This window comes from Lutra lutra, chromosome 16 (assembly GCF_902655055.1).
Source record: "Lutra lutra chromosome 16, mLutLut1.2, whole genome shotgun sequence".
NCBI lineage: Eukaryota > Metazoa > Chordata > Mammalia > Carnivora > Mustelidae > Lutra > Lutra lutra.
In genome coordinates this window covers 3667383-3684318 of record NC_062293.1, presented here as the reverse complement: position 1 = coordinate 3684318, position 16936 = coordinate 3667383, and the positions used below count along the sequence as shown (strand labels likewise).

General features: G+C 66.4%; 1 protein-coding gene across 3 annotated transcripts; it reads right to left on the bottom strand.

The window, feature by feature from the left end:
* Positions 1–1667: 1667 nt before the first annotated feature.
* On the bottom strand, positions 1668–15475 carry TMC6 (transmembrane channel like 6). Of its 3 annotated transcripts, none has more exons than XM_047706494.1 (21): positions 15334–15475; positions 13656–13794; positions 13357–13496; positions 13105–13200; positions 12635–12793; positions 11423–11528; positions 11198–11294; positions 10735–10995; positions 10194–10381; positions 9180–9324; positions 8181–8336; positions 7644–7795; positions 7483–7564; positions 7167–7264; positions 6352–6447; positions 6008–6083; positions 5192–5325; positions 4916–5092; positions 4728–4806; positions 2505–2572; positions 1668–1937 (listed from the first exon to the last, which is right to left on the bottom strand). In XM_047706494.1, exons 2-21 carry the CDS (start codon positions 13709–13711, stop codon positions 1883–1885), a joined length of 2421 nt encoding a protein of 806 aa, XP_047562450.1. In that variant the 5' UTR covers positions 13712–13794; positions 15334–15475; the 3' UTR covers positions 1668–1882. The 3 variants fall into 3 exon arrangements, with proteins under 3 accessions (XP_047562450.1, XP_047562451.1, XP_047562452.1); XM_047706495.1 differs by lacking the exon at positions 15334–15475 and adding an exon at positions 14684–14819; XM_047706496.1 differs by lacking the exon at positions 15334–15475 and having other exon boundaries at positions 13656–14224.
* Between the last annotated feature and the right edge of the window lie 1461 nt (positions 15476–16936).

Below are 16936 nucleotides of genomic sequence, written 5' to 3'. Positions count from 1 at the left end.
TAACGGGTCAGATGCAGGCCCACTCCCCCAGGGGCTTCACTGTGGAAGGAACCCGGAGAGACGCTCTAACCAGAGGACCCCAGCCACACGGGTATCAAAAACAGCAGGACGGGGGGGCAGACGGACACAGGGAGAGCTGGGTCACGCGGTGGCAGGGTGGGCCAGGCAGCCTCAGGCAGAACTTCTTCAGAAAACCTAGGTTTTGCTCTTAAGGCCTTGCAACTGCTTGGATGCGGCCCACCCCCGTCACTGGGGATAGTCTTCAAGTCAACAGTTGCCCGTGTTCAGCGCACACCCCGAGTCCCTCGACAGCAGCATGTGCGACTGCCTGAGTGAGGGACAGATGCACAGAGCGCTAGTCCTGTAGGAACCTGGGCAACCCTTCCAGGCAACCTGTCACAGGCAGGCGACACGGATGGCAGTGCCAGCTCAACCCAGAAGTGGCCAGGTTGCGCCCCCCCCCCCCGCCCCGCCACCAGACAGTGTATCTGTGACCAGAGGGAGGCACCAGGAAGGGTGGCGTAGCCCAGAGAGCCCTCGGCCAGCCCCAAGCCTTCTGAGACCTCCACCCAGCTGCACCCCGCGGTGCTCATGCCCGAGGCACAGGAAGACCGGCTGCCGGGACTAGCATGAGCTCTTTGCAGAGATCTCAAAGCTCCAGGTCGGGGCGTGGCCATGACCAGCCCAGGAAGCCTGAGCTGTCAGGGGCACCAAGGGCGCCATCGCCCACCTACAGAAGTCTAGGTGATGCCCGGTGAGCCTCTAGGCCACATCAGCAGATGGCACCTGTCCCTGCCCGTCTGCCAAACAGGAACACCCCCACAAGACCATCTCAGAAAGAGGTGGTTTGGGGGAGCGTGGGCCCAGCTGGGGACACTGCCGGTGCTGGGGGCATCTCCACTGTGGGTTTGACCTTGGCCCTCCCCACTGCCTCACCCAGGCCTGACCTTTCTTCTTCTGGACCCCCCCCCCATGGGATGAGGGGCAGCAGGGCCTGTCACTGTGCTCTCGTCCTGCTCCCCCACCTGAGGCCACTGCCCCAGCTTCTGCAGACGTGGGACGCTGGGGCTGTGACGGCCGAGCCCTCCTTCCCATACTCAGGTTCACGGCATCCCACAGGACCCTCAAACAGCCTGGCAGGATCTGGGGTCATCACACCATCAGTCACAGGCAGCCAGACCCCCTCCTGCCCCAGGCCTGGGTGCTGGCCGCCCCTCTGCCTGGCAGGCCCCTCTTCCCATGGCTCGTCGGACCCTGAGAGCTCATCCCCGCCAGCCTCTCCTTAAATGTGCCCTGCACATGCCTCGGCCTGATGACCACGGAGTGTCAGCACTGACAGCTTCCATCGCCCTGGACGCCGCCCTCCTGGCTTGCTGGCACAGGTGCGAGCCTCCAGGGCACAGGCTGGTCAGGGGCAACCTTCAAGCTGTGCTTTGCGGTCCACCCTGCCGTCTGGGGCTTAGCCAGCAGAAGGCGCCCTGCGCTCCGCACCAGGCGGCCCCCAACCGGCACCTCGGAGGGCACTGGAGGGCGGAGTGCCGAGAAGCATTCCGTCGGAAAGAGGAACTGGGGGGGGTGGGTTCCCACGCCCTCCACCCAAGGCTGTGCACCGGTGAGGGCACAAGGCACAGCAGGCCCGCCTATGAGCACAGAATCCCAGGGGCGGCTCATCTTGCAAAACACGTTTTATCAGAATAAATAGTCCCCGCAGGACACCACCCACGGGGGCCCCCCAACCACTTGCCCACCCTCCAGTGCCACCCTCGATGCGCTGCAGAGTCCTGGATCGGCGTCCACACCTACAGGGCCAGGGGAACGGAGAGTGGCCCAGGCGCAGGCCGCACCTGTGAGCAGACACAGAGCCTCCAGGCCTGTCGCCGTCCTACCAGGCATCCGGATGGTCCACCAGCCTCTCGGCCTCCTGGCTTCTACCAACCCTGCCAGAAGGGGGAGTCAGCGAGGAGCCCCAGGGACCTGGGGGTATGTGGGAGGCTGAGGGGTCCCTCCGGGCCGGCCGAAACCAGACACCCAGCAGCCCCCCTCGGGAACTGCCTTCAGGCATCCCGAGCGTAAAGACGCGTCTGGACAGCCTCAAAGGGCCGGACAGACCTTCCCTGTGTCTGTAGGTGAGGCGGTGGGGGGCGGAGTCAGACGGCTCAGTCTGTGGGTCCCTGCTGCCTAGGGATGAGCCCCAGGGCCTCGGATGGCCCCCCTGGCCCGGCACATGCACCCCCTGGGGACGGAGAGGGCCAGCCCCTGGGCACTCCGACTTAGGAAGTAAAGGGCCCCAGCGCCCAACTCCGCCTGCCCCACACACTTCTTTCTTCTCTAGTTTCCTTTTCTCACCAGACTTCACCAGGCCGGAGCAGGAGAGCCGGGAAGGAGAGTGGCCAGGGAGCCCCGCGCACCTTCCCTCCTCACCCCCAGCTCCGCACGATGCCCAGCCCTGGCCCCCTCCCCCCAAACTCACGCACCAAGTGCCTGACCCCTCCAAGGCCCCTCACCTGCTCCTCTCCTTCCTCTCGTAGACGGAGTGAAGCCTGTTGATCAAGAAGACTTTGTCTTCCCCCTCCTAGAAAGGCCAGAACACAAAGGGTGAGTGGACAGTCGTCCCTCTGTCTGTCCAGAACAGATTACTCCACGTGACAAGCACAAAATGTTTAAAGGGGGAAAGGGCACCAAATGACAGAAAAACCAAGAGCCGGGCAACGGGCATACGTATAGATAGATCTAAGCTTCCTAGTGGCCAAGGCGAAAAAGGACATGTGATAAGGGGCACAGGAAGGCCACAGAGTCAGCCTGACTTCATTTAAAACTGGCATCGCCACTTACTGACTCTGTGTTGGGCAAATTACCTCCTGTCTGACCCCAGAGTCACCATCTGTAAACGGGAGATAAGGGTGACTGCAGCGTGGGGCTGTCTGAGCTTCTACTGTTCTAATGACCACCAAACTGGTGGCTTACGACAACACAGTTCTGGAGGTCAGCAGTCCAAAACGGCTCTCACTGGGCCGAGGATCAAGGTGTCAACCAAACCGGGTCCTTCTGGAGACTCTCGGGAAGCAACCTTCCTTTGTTTTCCAGCTTCTGGAATCTGCCCGTAGCCCTTGGCTCTCTGCCCCTTCCATCCGAGTCAGTGGGTACGGAGGGCCATGTCCGCCCTGCCCAGGCCCGGGAAGAGCCACTCCGGGGGCCTAGCCCAGCCCAGACCTGCAGCTCCCACGCCCTGCCCTGGTCTGCAGCAGGGGCCTGCCCGGAGAATGGTCTTCCCGCTCCCAGATTGCTAGCAGGTAGAGCTAGGACCCTCCTCCCGGCGCGGCTGTGCACCCACCGGCCCCACCGCCACCCCAGACCCCGCAGGCGCCCTGACACGCCACACGGTAGGGCAGCAGCCGCTGGCAAAAACCCAGCCTCAGCCAGAACGCCCGGCCTCGAGCCCTGCTCCCTGGGGGTAAAAGGGAAGCAGACGGGGCTCCTAGTGTGTTCCCTGAGCCCCCCGAGAAGTGGGAGCTGTCCTGGACCTCCTGCTTGGGATCCGGGCCCTGCACTGATGAGCCAGCAGCCGGGGCCCCCGCCTACCGCCCCCAAGCCTTGTCCTACCCTGGCTGAGCCCCCAGCATGCGCCGGAGGAGGTGCAGCCCCGGCCCCAGGTGAACGCCGGGCCACAGGCACTGCTGGCCCCACAGTGGCCCAGCATCCAGCAGGCAGTGAAAATCTCCTGAAGGAGGGGCGCCTGGGTGGCTCAGTGGGTTAAGCCGCTGCCTTCGGCTCAGGTCATGATCTCAGGGTCCTGGGATCGAGCTCCACATCGGGCTCTCTGCTCAGCGGGGAGCCTGCTTCCCCCTCTCTCTCTGCCTGCCTCTCTGCCTACTTGTGATCTCTGTCTGTCAAATAAATAAATAAAATCTTTAAAAAAAAAAGTCTCCCGAAGGGAAACGGCCGTGAGTAGACTGATGGCAAGGCCCGGGGTGAGGTCAGAAGACCCCCCGCGTCTCCGTGGAGACCCAGGGTCACTGGCAGGTCCAGCTGAGCAGACCCCAGCAGGACACAGTCCCCAGGCGGGAAAGGGCTCCCCTCGGGCTGGGCTGGAGCAGCTCAGGGCTGGCAGATTCCCAGGGGCCGACCGTGCGGTGGGGGTCCCAGCACCCTGGGACAGGGGGCAGCCCCACCCTGCCTCTCACGCTTTGGTGATAAACTACAATGGGCTTAATAAAACTGATTTAGGGGGCACGTGGGTGGCTCAGCCAGTAAAGCATCTGCCTCCAGCTCAGGTCACGATCCCAGGGTCCCAGGATCGAGTCCCTGCCTAGTGGGGAGCCTGCTTCTCCCTCTGCCTCCCGGCTTGTGCTCTTACTCTCACTCTCCATCTTCAATAAATTTAAAAAAATTAAAAAGATCTAAATCCGGGCCCACTTTCACCCTTACTCCACTTGTTTGGAAAATGTGGGTCTCCCAAGAAGTCCAAAAGCAATTTCCAATACCTCAAAGACCCCCACAGAGACCCCCGCGGGGCCACGTGCCCTAAAATGCTGTCTTTCCCCAGCCGAGCCGCAATCCCATCCGGCTGGAGCCCTGCCCCTGGGGGTGTCGGGGCGGCCGCTGCCATGCTCCCCGTCTCTGCTTAGTACCAGCCACACGCGGGAATGTGTCATGTGGCCCACAGAGCCTCTGGGTGGCCGGGTGGGGGTGGCGGCCCCCAGAGCGTGGCAGGGGCAGGGGACACTCACGTTGCTGATCTGCTCCTTGAGGAGGCAGATGACCCTCCGCTGTCCCTTCACCACCTGGATGTTGAGGTAAATCACGGCCCTGCGGGATCAGAGCCAAGCGGTCCGGGCTGAGGAGGTGGCGGGAGAGGGACAGGAGTACAGAGGGACGGGCCGCGGCCCCCACCCGGCAGGTCTCCACCCGCACTCACAGCAGCAGGGCTGACACCAGGTAGACGGGGAAGGTGTTCTCCACCAGGTACCGGTGCACCCAGGGCAGCCAGGAGACCCGGGGGCCCGCCGCCTCCAGGTGGCGCACCCACACCTTGCCCGCCTCGTACATGGTGTCCAGGGTCCGGAAGGGGCCGCAGGTGCTGGAAGGTTTCACCCTGCGGGGAGAGGGCGAAGGCAACCGCCCCGTCACCCCACGCCGCAGCCCCAGATCCCGGGAAGACGCCACCCCCCGACCGAGGCGGAGCACCACTCACTGCCACACAGCGTAGCAGAGGAAGACGGCGGCTCCCAGGAAGGAGGGGAAGCAGAGCAGCGAGACGAAGACGGTGCTCATGTGGGAGGCCAGCCAGGGTCTGCGGGGCGCCTGGCAGTTGGCCATCAGGCTGGTCTGGGGACAAAGACTGAGATTCGCCACTGCCGGCTGGGGCCTGGGGTGGGGGTGGGGGGCCCCAACACGGGGAGGGGGAAGGGGGCGGTGCTTCTGGGAGGGGCCCTCCCGCCCCAGGGGACAGACAGTCCCGGGATGTGGGCCTGCAGGCTGCCAGGCTGGTTTACGGAGGGGAGACTGAGGCACCGAGGGCTGGTCTGTCCACCGTCCCTCATATGCGGAAGACCTGATAGGGACGGCCATGTCCGGTGGCTGGCAGTCTCCGCTGGGCCAGGCCCCGCACCCAGTGTCTTATGAATGCCATCCCCAGCAGGCCCCCGCGGACACGGTCCCGCTGCATAGACCAGGAGACGGGCCGGAGGGAGAAGCTGGCTCTCCACGGAGGACACCCCAGCCCAAGGACAGAGGAGCGGGCTCCCTCCCCTCGGCCCGGCTGCCCGGCCCCGCCCCGGCTGGCCCCCTCGAGCACCCAGCAATGACCACAGACCCCAGCAGGATGGTGCCCAGCCCGGGAAAGGCAGCGATGCTGGGGAGGGCAGTTAGCCATTTCCTGGGGCCGGGGGAGGAGGGGAGGGGTCCAGAGCCCCAGGGCTCCGTGCCCCCCAGCCCCGTGGCCCAGCCTGGTGACTGCACAGTCTCCCAAGGCCCCACTGGCCTCCCGGGTCGCAGGGGACACGCTTACCTTCTTGACGTAGAAGATGAGCAGCAGTTTGATGATCTGGACGGCAGGGAGGAGAGGACAGAAGAGGACCCCCAGCCTGGGGAGGCAGGGAGGGGTGCGGGCTGCAGTCCGGAGGCCAGGGTCAGGACCCCCATGCTGCACCCCAGAGTGACAACGGCCGGTCTCAGGGTCACAATGAGACTGCCCCAAGGCCAGGCTGGGCACAGCCCTGCACCCTGAGATGCGAGGGGTCAGGGCCCAGGTCTCCGCAGAACCCCCAAGCCAGGGGCTTGCTGCAGGCCTAGCAGGGAAGGGGCTCAGCCGTCCCGGGGGCCAGGCAATGCCGGCAAGCGGGAGACACTCACCAGGTCAGGGTCTGCCCGTAAATCAGCTCCAGGACGTTCCCGGCAATGTCGAACTCCGGCTTCTCCCTCCTCTTCAGCTTCTTCTCTGAGATGAGCCTGGGGCAGAGGCGTCCCCGAGGGTCACGTGGGAGGGCCAATCCCAGAGGCCGATCCCCAGCGGGCAGGCCCCGGGGCTGGTGACCCTCCCCGCAGGCGCCTGGCGGATGTCAGGGGACACAGCCAGCTAAGGGCCTCCACCTGAGGGGCTCTAGGCTACGGCTGATTTCCTCTCCGTCTTTTTTCTTGTTTTTAAACCAATCTACACCCAACGTGGGGCTCGAACTCAGGACCCTGAGATCAGAGTTGCGTGCATCACCCACAGAGCCCGGCGCCCCCCGACCCCGTCTTGGTCTTTTTTCTACTCTCGGGTATGAATGCGCACAACAGGCCTCAGTTTTACTGACGGTTCAACACCCCATTTTAAAATTATCAAACTCCTATATTCCCGGGAAAAAAAAACACCAACAGAAGAAAATAAAAGTAGCAGCTGCCCGGCGCCCGGCAGGGTTCGGAGAACGCCCTCCACGTCCCTCCCTCCGTCCCTTCTCGGTGCGTGAGGCGGGGACCAGACACGGCGCTGAAAACCCTCCTCCCTCCCCCCGCAAACACGTTCCGTCCGGCTGCGGCTTTGCTCGGCTTGACGACCGCGCGAGACAGGCTTCGCGGGAGCGGACAGACGCGCCGAGCGGGGACCTCCAGGGGCTCCCTGCCTGCCTCGCAGCCCTCCCGGGGCTGTGGGGAGCCCAGGGGCCCCAGCGGCACGTGCAGGGCCTCACCTCCACACCAGCTCCCCGAACAGCGTGTCCAGCAGCAGGAAGATGAAGTCCAGCACCGTGAGCCGGTAGAGCTCCTGGCCCACGAAGTTCTCCCAGCACTGGAACAGACGGGCCTCAGCCCCTGGGGACGCCGCGCCCCGCCCCCCGCCCACCCCGGCAGCCCACCCAGGGGCCCTGCCCGCGCCCAGACTGGGCCAGACACACCACCCAGCCAGCCGGGGAGGGTCCTCCACCCCCACTCCTAGGAGCAGAGCAGCCCCCGCGTTGGGCCCCCGTGGCCTCCCGCCTCCCCAGGGCTGCCCAGGGCCACCCTCACCTGGTCCTTCAGGGTGCCCACCCTGCGGCCCAGCCAGTGGTAGCAAAGAATGCCCAGGATGGCCATCTTAAAGATGAGGTTCCTACAGAGAACAAGGAGGCGGGGAGCGCTGAGAGAGGGGGACCCGGGGGACAGAGGCCCCGCCCCACCCGGCCACACACCTGCAGATGGCCAGGTACACCTCCAGGACCGGGGAGTCCTGCTGCTCCAGGGCCGCCAGGCAGCGGAACAGGTAGGGGGCCCCCAGGTTCAGGAGGCAGACCACCACAGGCAGGGCCAGCAGTGCCCCCTCCTGATCAGCGGACACCGAGCTCTGCAGCAGGAGGGGCGGCAGTGGTCACGGCAGGTGCCACGGTTGGCAGGTGCTGCGGCTAGGAGGGCCCCCCCACCGAGGTGGAAGGAGGGGGCAAAACTACCTCACAGCACCACCCCCACACCCCCAGCAAGATACTCCCCACCCCCAGGCTTCGGGTTCAAACCACACAGGAAGGGGGTGGGGACACAGGTGTCAGAAAAGAACCCGAAACAGCAGGGGGAGGGAGAGAGGGCGCAGGCGGAGAGAGAGCCACCCCGGGGAAAAGCGGCCAGGGGTGGCAGGCGTGGGGGGGCGTGCTAGTCACCAGGGACCATCCGAATTCAGCAGGGGTCTGACCCTGCAGTCAGGGCCCTGGGGCGGCCCGTTCTCTCCCTGCCCGCACCTTGATCATGAGCTCCGAGAAGGCATAGACGGCCACAGCGCAGCCCACTGTGGTCCCCAGGCAGAGCAGCCACACCAGCCCCTGCACGGCCACCTGCCGCAGCCGCCCGCACGCGCTCCGGGGGCCCTGCCGCCGCTGCCGCTCCGCCAGCAGCTCCTGTGGGCGGCCGAGCCCGTCACGGACCCCGCGCACACGCAGACGCACACGGGGCCCTGCGGAACGGACACCCGGGGAATCCCGCCTCTCCCACCCCCAGTGCTGCCGCCTGTCCCTCCTGGCTGCATGGGGACCCATCTCCGGGCATGAAGAGAACACAGGGCAGGGTCTCGAGGCCACATCCTGCCCCCCAGCCCCACCAGGCCCCAGCTGTTCCAACCCTGGGCTCCCACTGTATCCTGAGGCACCCCACCCCAACCTCCACCTGCCCCCATCCTCCCTCCCCCCCAGCCCTGCCGCCTCAGCCTCCCTCCCTGCCTTGGAGGTAGGCAGCAGCCCCCTCCCCACCTCCTGGCTGACCAGGAGCCCAAGGCGCAAAGCCAGGGTACGTGCTGGTGGGAGCCCCGGGGATCCTGGCCGAGGGCCCAAGAGCACCCGAAGCCCCTTGCCCTGGAGCCTCGGCCCCGCAGGTTCTCCAGCCTGGGGTTAAGGGCGACCTGAGGACTGAGGCCCCAGGATGGAGGACAGGCCAACAGCAAACACCCACCCTGGGCCCTCACATATACCAACCCGTGCTGCGAGCACAGTCCTGCTCACAGCCTCCTGCACGCTTGAGGGCCCTGGACACTGACCCCAGCCAGCGGGCGAGAGGCAGCCCCAGATGAGACAGTCGTACGGGGGGAAACTCCAGGACGATTCCCAGGGGTACCTGGTGTCCCTGGAACCGGGGTGACAGGCCAAGACCCCACCCTCATGTCCCGCCCACAGCTCTGGCCGCGTGGGCCAAGTCTGCGGGAGCCGAGCAGGTGGGGACAGCAGCCTCAGGCCCCCCGAGCAGCTCACCTTCAGATGGGTTCGGATATTGTCGCACTGGAGGCGGGAGGCCCGTCTCTGAGTCACCTTGTGGTCCCAGGAGCAGAAAACGGTGACAGCATGAACCCCTGAGGCGCTGCCCACCCGGTAGCTCTCCCCGAAAGAGCGGGACATGCTGGGAGGGACAGAGCCAGGACAGAGGTGAGGAGGGGCACGGAGGCCGCAGAGAGGGCAGTCAGGATGCTCCCCGCAGCCAGAACCCACCACGCACTCTGAGGAGCCCTCCGGGCGCGAGACGGGCCCTCTGCTGGCCCCCCACCCCTCCTCCAGCCCCGAGCTCTGGGCCTCCTGCTGCGGGCTGCCGGTCACCCTCCATCAACCGATCTAACTCGCTGCTCACCAGCCACACATGGCTGCACTGGGACCCGCCGACGGAGCTGGCCGCCTCCTACACAGACATTGCAGCAGAATATGCCCACTTACCCCAGGCCTTTTGCACGGCCTATCCCAACAGTCAAAACACCTTCCTTACTTCTCCCCCGCCCAACCGTATTCAACCCCGTCTGACACGATCACCTCCTCCCAAGCCAGCCTGCCTCCTCCGACGGCCCAGAACAGCCCCGCAAACACCTCTCGGGCACTGCGTCTTCCCAGCCTCCTCACTGGTCTGTCTTCTCCCCTAGACACCAAGTTCCTCGAGGACGGGCCCCACACTCATTCACCCTCCTGCCCTGAGCTGAGCACAGCCAAGGTCCGGAGATGGGAAGGGGATGAGCGGGTAGAAAGAAGGAAGGGTAGACGGAAGGATGGACAGAATTAATGAAGGAGGGATGGATGGATGGAAGGCAGGCAGGATGGGCGGACAGATGGACAGATGGACAGATGGATGGATGGAAGAAGGAGGGATGGATGGATGGAGGGACGGAGGGATGAAAGGGCAGACGGACAGATGGACGGGTGAGGATGTGGACAGGAGGAGGGATCCATAATGAATGAATGAGCAGTCGTCCTCAGAGCCCAGGTCACATGGGGGACCGCTGTTACCTGTACACCAGCGTGATGCAGGTGATGAAGAAGGCCACCCCCACCGTGAAGAGGTAGGCCAAGGGCATGTTGTAGGGCAGGGTGTCGGCCTCGCGGCCACACTGACCCTCCGGCGGGAGCGCGCACGGCCGGTTCAGCGTGCTGTTACTGTAGTAGCCGTAGTACAGGACAGTGTGGTTGAAGCTGCCCTGCGGGGAGGAGGCCCCATGGAGTCACGGACCCTCCCCCTGCCCACCCGTGACCCAGCTTCAGGCTTCACAAGGCAGAGGAAGGGCGCCCACAGGGGCAGGGCGAGGAGAGGGCAGGGCAGGGGCAGGGAGGAGAGCACAGGGGTCGACAAAGGGCCACAGCCATCCTGGGGCTCCCGGGCCCGGGGAAGTCAGGGCAGGACGGAGGTCAAGGAGTGGCCGGCCACGCCCCCCACCCTGCCCGGGAGTCTTGGCACGGGCAGGGGTGGGGGCTCCCTGGAGGAAGCTGTGCCAAGATGGGTTCGAAGAGGGGGCCCCGCCCACAGACGCCCCCCACCCGAGCGAGCCCTCACCCCGCCCGTGAGCAGCTCCAGGCCCGTGAAGCTGGGGGCAGAGCCCGGGGAGGCGGGCGGCGGGAAGGCGGCCTGCACGCCCACCAGGAAGGCGAGCAGCGGCAGCAGCAGGAGCGCGTTGAAGGCCAGCAGGGTCTTGAGGAAGAGGAAGTAGGAGAGCACGCTGGAGCCGAACCGGCCTCCGATCCGCTTCAGGGCGTAGCGCCAGGGCATCAGGGCCAGCAGGCCCGAGAGCAGCCCGAGCCCCAGGCCGTGCAGGGCCTGCAGGCACAGAGGAGGGAAGGGAAGAGGGGCCGCCCTGAGACCCCGGGGCAAGGGGAAGCCAGGCTCAGAGGTGCAGGGGCCACGGAGGGGAGGGCGGGTCTGAAGGCTGGGATACCCCACACGCGGGACGGCCACAGAAGGGGGGCCCCATCGTCCCCGCCCGGCCACCCAGGGCCCGCCGCGGACAGCAGACTCCTACCAGGACGCAGGCGTCTCGGAGCCGGCCACAGCAGGGGAGGAGCCCGCGCCGGCCGGGCCGGCCCCTCCGCTTCCCACTCGGGGTCCTGCTCTCCTCTCTGGGGGCACAGGTGGCATCAAGGCGGGGCCAGGGATGGACCTGACGCTCCCCAGGGGGTACCCGCCGCCCAGCGCCCCCCACCATGGCAGTGGGTCTGGAGACGGCCCGAGGCCGACGGGCACTGACCGCAGGCAGCGTTTCTCGGCCAGGCCCAAGGGCATGGCCCGGAGCATGTGGTCCCGCTGGGCCACCGTCAGGCCCTGGAGCTCCTTCACCAGCAGGAGCCGCTTCTCTGCAGGAGGATGCGGCTGTCAGGGCCCACCGCACCCCTCCTCCCTCCCTCCCGGCCCGTGCGCCTGGATAAGACTGTCTGCCCCTGCCGGCCCGCCCCAACACAGACCTCCGCCTGTGCCCCAGCCCCAGACGACTGCTCTCGGCCCGCACCACTCAAGCCAGACCCTGCCATGCTGCCTGTCTTTCTCGCTAGCTGTCTTCACACCCACCCCCGGCCTATGAGCCCAGTGCCCCTCCTCCTGGACCCTAACTTTCCTCCTGGGTCCCCACAAGCCTCCTGCTCTGACCCCCCCCACCTGAGCCTCACCCCCACCCTCCTGCTCAGCAGTGATGATGTCCCAACCCCAATCCCTAGCACTTCCCCCCTCACCAGCTCCTGCGAGGTGATGGGGGTCGGGATCCGTAGACCCACCGCCCCCCTCTCTCTCCCACCTTTGCTACCACCCTGGGAGGGGACAACACCTCACCCCAAAGTGACAGACAAGCGGACACCTGGCCAGGACTGCAAAGCACAAGTTGCCCAGAGCCCACTCCTCCCTGCCCAGTCCATTACCTACCACAGGGCCTTGAGTAAACTGGGGAGGACACTGACAGGACCCCAGCACAGTGCCTGAGCTCCGGGCCCCTGAACGCCACAGGCTACCTGGTTGAGGCCTGACCTGTGACACTGGTCCTGTTATGACCACGGTCCCTTGCCCTCTAGCACTGCCACACCCACCTCCCACCTCAGGGCCTTTGCACATGCCCCTCTGCTCTAGCATCACTTCCTCCAGGAAGCCTCCCTGGATCCCTGTCCTGCCACATGCTTTTCCTCAGTCCCCTCATCTGAGCTTGGATCTGCTCTTCCCTTTCACTGGCTCCCGTCTGTTCTACTGGACAGAAACAGGGCACCAGAGAGCAGGACCTGGTCTGCTCACCACCATCCCAGCCCGAAGCCGAGAGCAGCGTGTGCAAACAAGTGCTCAGCACGAGCATGTGGGGTCTGGACACTTAAGGGCGCCGCGTGACAGGGGTCAAACCCTTCACAGTCCAGGCCACCCCCACTGCTCGGCTTCTCTGCCCGGGCCCCCACCCTCCACCCCCCTGCCTAGCCCACTCTCTCACCCTCCTCCTCGAGGGCCGCAGGGTCGAGCTCCAGGTCGTAGAGGCGGAGGCTGGGCCGGGCCGAGCGCCCCACACCCCTGAGCTCAGGCCGGCTGACCCGGCGTCGCAGCTGGACCGTGCGGTTGTAGTACTGGGAGATGATAGCACCACGGCTGCGGCCTGCGGGGAGGTGGGGGGGGAAGGTGGGGGGGGCAGCGCCGGCCTCCCCCCACTGCCCCTCACCCCTGCTAGGGCCCATGAAGTGTGTTTACTAGAGACCTCGGGCACCACTGTGTTCCCAAGAGCCTATTTTTATCCCTGGGACTCTGGAGTCGTTTCTGGAACCCAGCGAGGCCCACGGGGCTGTGCTGGGGCTGCGCTGGGCCTCCGGGCAGTGGACGGCAGGGTGCAGGGCGAAGGGCCCAGCTCCACGCAACACAGATCCCGCTGAAAGTCCGGCCGCCCGGGCCAGGGGAGAGAGGCCCACTCACCAATAGTGCGACTGGGCATGCTGGCCAAGATGCGGAGCGTGGCTGTGCTGTGCGCGCCGGCATCCTCCGGCCCCGGTGGGACTGGGCGGCCACTGCCTGCAAACCACAAAGACTGGTCCGGAGGTCCTGGAGACGCGGCGGCCGGCGGTCTCCCCAGCCAATCCCCAGCCCAGGCCCGCAGCTGGGAGAGGCTGGGAAGGCTCAGAGCCCCACCCGCAGCGCCTGCACACCGGCCAGGCGGGGTGGGCTCACCTGTGGTCTGGGGGGCTCCGGCCCCCTGCTCCCGCTCCTGCAGCTCCAGCCCCTCCTCAGCCACCCACCGGCTCTGCTCCTGGATGAGCTGGTGGAAGGAGTCGTGCACGTCGCTCTCATCGTAGGGGCTGGGCTCCTGGCTGCCGAGATGGGAGGTGGGCCGGGCGTCAGGACTCGGCTGACCAAGCCCTGCCCCAGCAGCCACCTCCTCCACAGGCTCTGCTCCTGGTGGCCTCTCCCGGGGTGTGGGGGGCACCTCTGCCCTCCAGCCCACCACCCCCCAGCCCCAGCGCACTTACCCGTGGTCCTCTGGGGTCTCAGGAACACTGAGGACAAAGTTCAGTGGCTGGGCCATGTCTAGGACCCACGCCCAGCCTGTCTGCTACCCTAGGGCAGCTCAGAGCCTGGGCACAGCCTCCAAGGCCTCCCGCTGCCCATCTGAGGAGACAGGGAGTGGTGTGCCGAGGTTGGCTTCCAGTGCCTGGTGCCAAACCACCCACTCCCTGAGGACCGTGGGGGATGCCCACAGCCTAGGCCACCGGAGCCACTGCCTGACCCCCCCCACAGCCAAACACGTGATCAGGTTAGTGAACCCCAATAAACCACATGCCAGATGGACCGAGGGGGAGTCCCTTCCACTGCCTGAAGGACAGCGGAAGGAAGGGGGCGTTCTGAGCAGTCCCCATCGGTTTCCTCTATGGCGCCAGTCCCTGGGAAGGGGGAAGGGGGTGGGTGCCTGTGGACACAGCCCTCCTTTCCTCAGGCTCCGCCCCAGGTGTCCACCGCCCTCTTGGGGAAAAAGGTCAGGGCAGCTCCCAGGCCTTCCCAGGCCGGCCCTGAAACCCCAGAGCACTTCCTCTCACAGGAAGCCCCTCCCACAGCCAGCCCTCCCCCACCTCCCACCAGCTCCAGGGGCCTCCTCCAGCCGGACTCCCACCCATCGCTACCCACCCTCACCCCCCAAAACAGGGACCACTTCCCTCCACACTGGGCTGGGCCGGGCCACTGCAAGGTCACCAGTTCTCAGGAGACCAACTCCCCTACATTCCATCACCCTGGGGCCAGAGGGGCAGCTGGCTGCGGGGGAAGGGAGGCTGGGCATTAAACAGGCCGCCTTTGTCCAGCCTTTGTCCTGGCAGAGGGCTCTGTCATCGCCCGGGACAACTGGAACCAGGGTGTCCTTGTCTGGGCGCTTCACCCTGTGGGAGCAAGCAGCCCGGGGCCCAGCCCTGCGTCTGCCCAGCCCTAGGCCCTCCTCCCTCGCCTCCCCTTCCTCCGCGGCAAACTCAGCACTCAGAAAAGTTGGGCTTGGCTCAAGGGGGCTCACCTGGGCTCACCCAGGCACTGCCTAGGACTTCTGCCCCGCTGACACCCAGCGGCTGGGCACCGTACCCCAGGCCCCCAGGCAGGGCAGGTCGGGCCGCGTTTCCGGGGCACAGCATTCCTGAGCCCTGAGCCAGGTGGGGAGGGGCAGGGTGGGGCGCGTCTCCGGGAACCCGGACCCGCCGGCAGCGGGTCCTCAGGGAGCAGCAGCTGCGGGGGAGAGCCGCAGCCCAGCCGCGGGACGCAGGGGCGGCCCCAAGTCCGGGCGCCCCTCGACCCCTCTCCCCGCCAGCCTCCCGCTCCCCCACCCTCGGCAGCGCGACCCGGCCCGGCCCGGGGGCATCGCCGCCGCCCTCCCGGCTGGGGCGGCCGGCTGGGGCGGGCTCGGGGGCTGCCTGGGCGGCGCGCCCGTCGCGAGAGCGGGAGGCGTCAGGCCACCCGCGCGGGAACTCTCCGCCCGGGGGCCCCGGGGGCCCCAAGGAGTGGGGAGCGGGTGCGGCGGCCGCCGCAGGGGAAGTGGCTGGGCCGGGAGGACCCGGGCGCCGCCCCCAAGCCCGGGGCCCCGCGGCCTCGCCCGGACCGGCCCCCCGATCCCCGCCGCTCACTCGGGGGGCGCGGGGGAGGACGGGCCCTGCGCGCTCGCGAGCCGCTCACCTGTCCCCGGAACCGCGGTCCCGGCTGCACCACCTGGGGGCGGGGCCGCGGGGTCAGGGCGGAGGGAGTGACCGGGAAGGGGGTCCCGGGGGCGACCTGGGACCCTCGCGGGGCCGGCGGGGCCGAGGGAGCTGCGCCGCCCAGCCCCGGCCCACGTGGTGGCTGGCCTTCGGTGTCACGTGACCCGCGCACCCCCGCGCCCTCGCGCGACCTTGCCCTCCCCCCCCGCCCCCCCGGGCGGCTGCCGACCCCGGCTCCGCCTCACACCGAGGTCTGAGCAGGGTGCGGGCGGCCGAGCGTCCGGGTCTGAGTCCACAGTGTCAGCGGGACTCAGTTTCCCCAGGTTTCAAGTGGGGTCAACACTTCTCCAGCCGCCCTTTTCCCAGGGCAGTGATCAAAGCAGCCCGCGGCTGCGGAGTCCCGGCAATCGGGCGCCTTGCGACACCGGATTGGGTAACCCTTTCCTCCCACCACCCCCGCTGACCAACGACTGTCCCCAGCCGGCTGCAGCACCCGGCCTTTCACCCGTCTCTGGTCGGGGCGTGGTTTCTGCCGCTACTCGGGACAGAGTTGGGGCGCACTTCCTGGGTGCTAGGTGGGGAGAAGGGGGCAAGCCCCAGGGAAGCCTGACACTGTGACTGTCCCCTCTGCTGTTTTCTTCGTGATTCCCATAAGCCGGGGGCTGGGTACCCACTCCCTGCTTCACAGATGAACCAACAGGCGGCAACCACGTTCATCAGCCCCCAGGGGTGTCCTCTGCCAGGGAGCTCCACCTCCACCTGCACTGAGAACCCTGACTTTGAGAAAGCCAGGCAGGTCAGAGGGGGGGCTCCCAGGGACTGGAGTGAGAACGGGCGGGATTTAGACAGTGGGTGGGGTGGGGGGAAGCCTTGAGAGGCAGGCAGGGTGGAAGGTAAAAGGAAGGAGAGGGCCCTCCTGGAGGGGAGAACAGGTGGGCAAAGCAGGATTCCCAAAGGACAAGATAGAATGCAAGTGGTAAAGGGGTCCCCAGACCTGAAGTTGGACAAAGTTGGAGGGGCCAGCGTTGGGGCTCAGACGGGTTACTTTGGGCTGGATCTTGGCACAAGGCACTGCTGTATGAAGACCAGGCGGGCTGAACCCTTGCCTCTCCTCCCACTGCCCCTCTCCGTACACACCCATGCTCCAGCCACATGGTACTTGCATGACCCCGGCCCAACTTGCAGGTCACCTCCCATGGGAAGCCTTCCTGGATTGAACCCTGTTGGAGCACTTGCCATTTCCTGTTGACATGTTCTTTTGCTTGTCTGTTCACCCTGCCCCCACTCTCTGAACCCACTGTGCACTGGGCACCAGCACCCAGCTTGGAGCCTGTCATAGAGGAGGGGCTTGGAAAACGAGGGGATCCAGGCAGGGATGCAGAGAAGCCATCAGAGCTGAGCTGGATGCACGGGGCCCTGAAGGAGGTGGAGAGGGAACAAGGAGGAAAGGCAAGACCTCAGGGTCCCAGGGGACCTCCAGGAGAGAGAAATGGCCAAGATGGCTTGCCTAGCTGGAACGAGTGGCACCAATTCCTGAGCCCTTACAAGAGGCCAGGCTCTAAGTGATAAGTGCCAGTGACCAA

Coding starts and splice junctions, on each gene's coding strand:
- TMC6 (XM_047706494.1), bottom strand. CDS start 13,711: ATGGCCCAGCCACTGAACTTTGTCCTCAGTGTTCCTGAGACCCCAGAG. Junction 9,325..10,193: donor TGCATCACGCTGGTGTACAG/GTAACAGCGGTC, acceptor TGTCCCTCCCAG/CATGTCCCGCTCTTTCGGGG. Junction 8,337..9,179: donor ATATCCGAACCCATCTGAAG/GTGAGCTGCTCG, acceptor GGCCGCCCACAG/GAGCTGCTGGCGGAGCGGCA.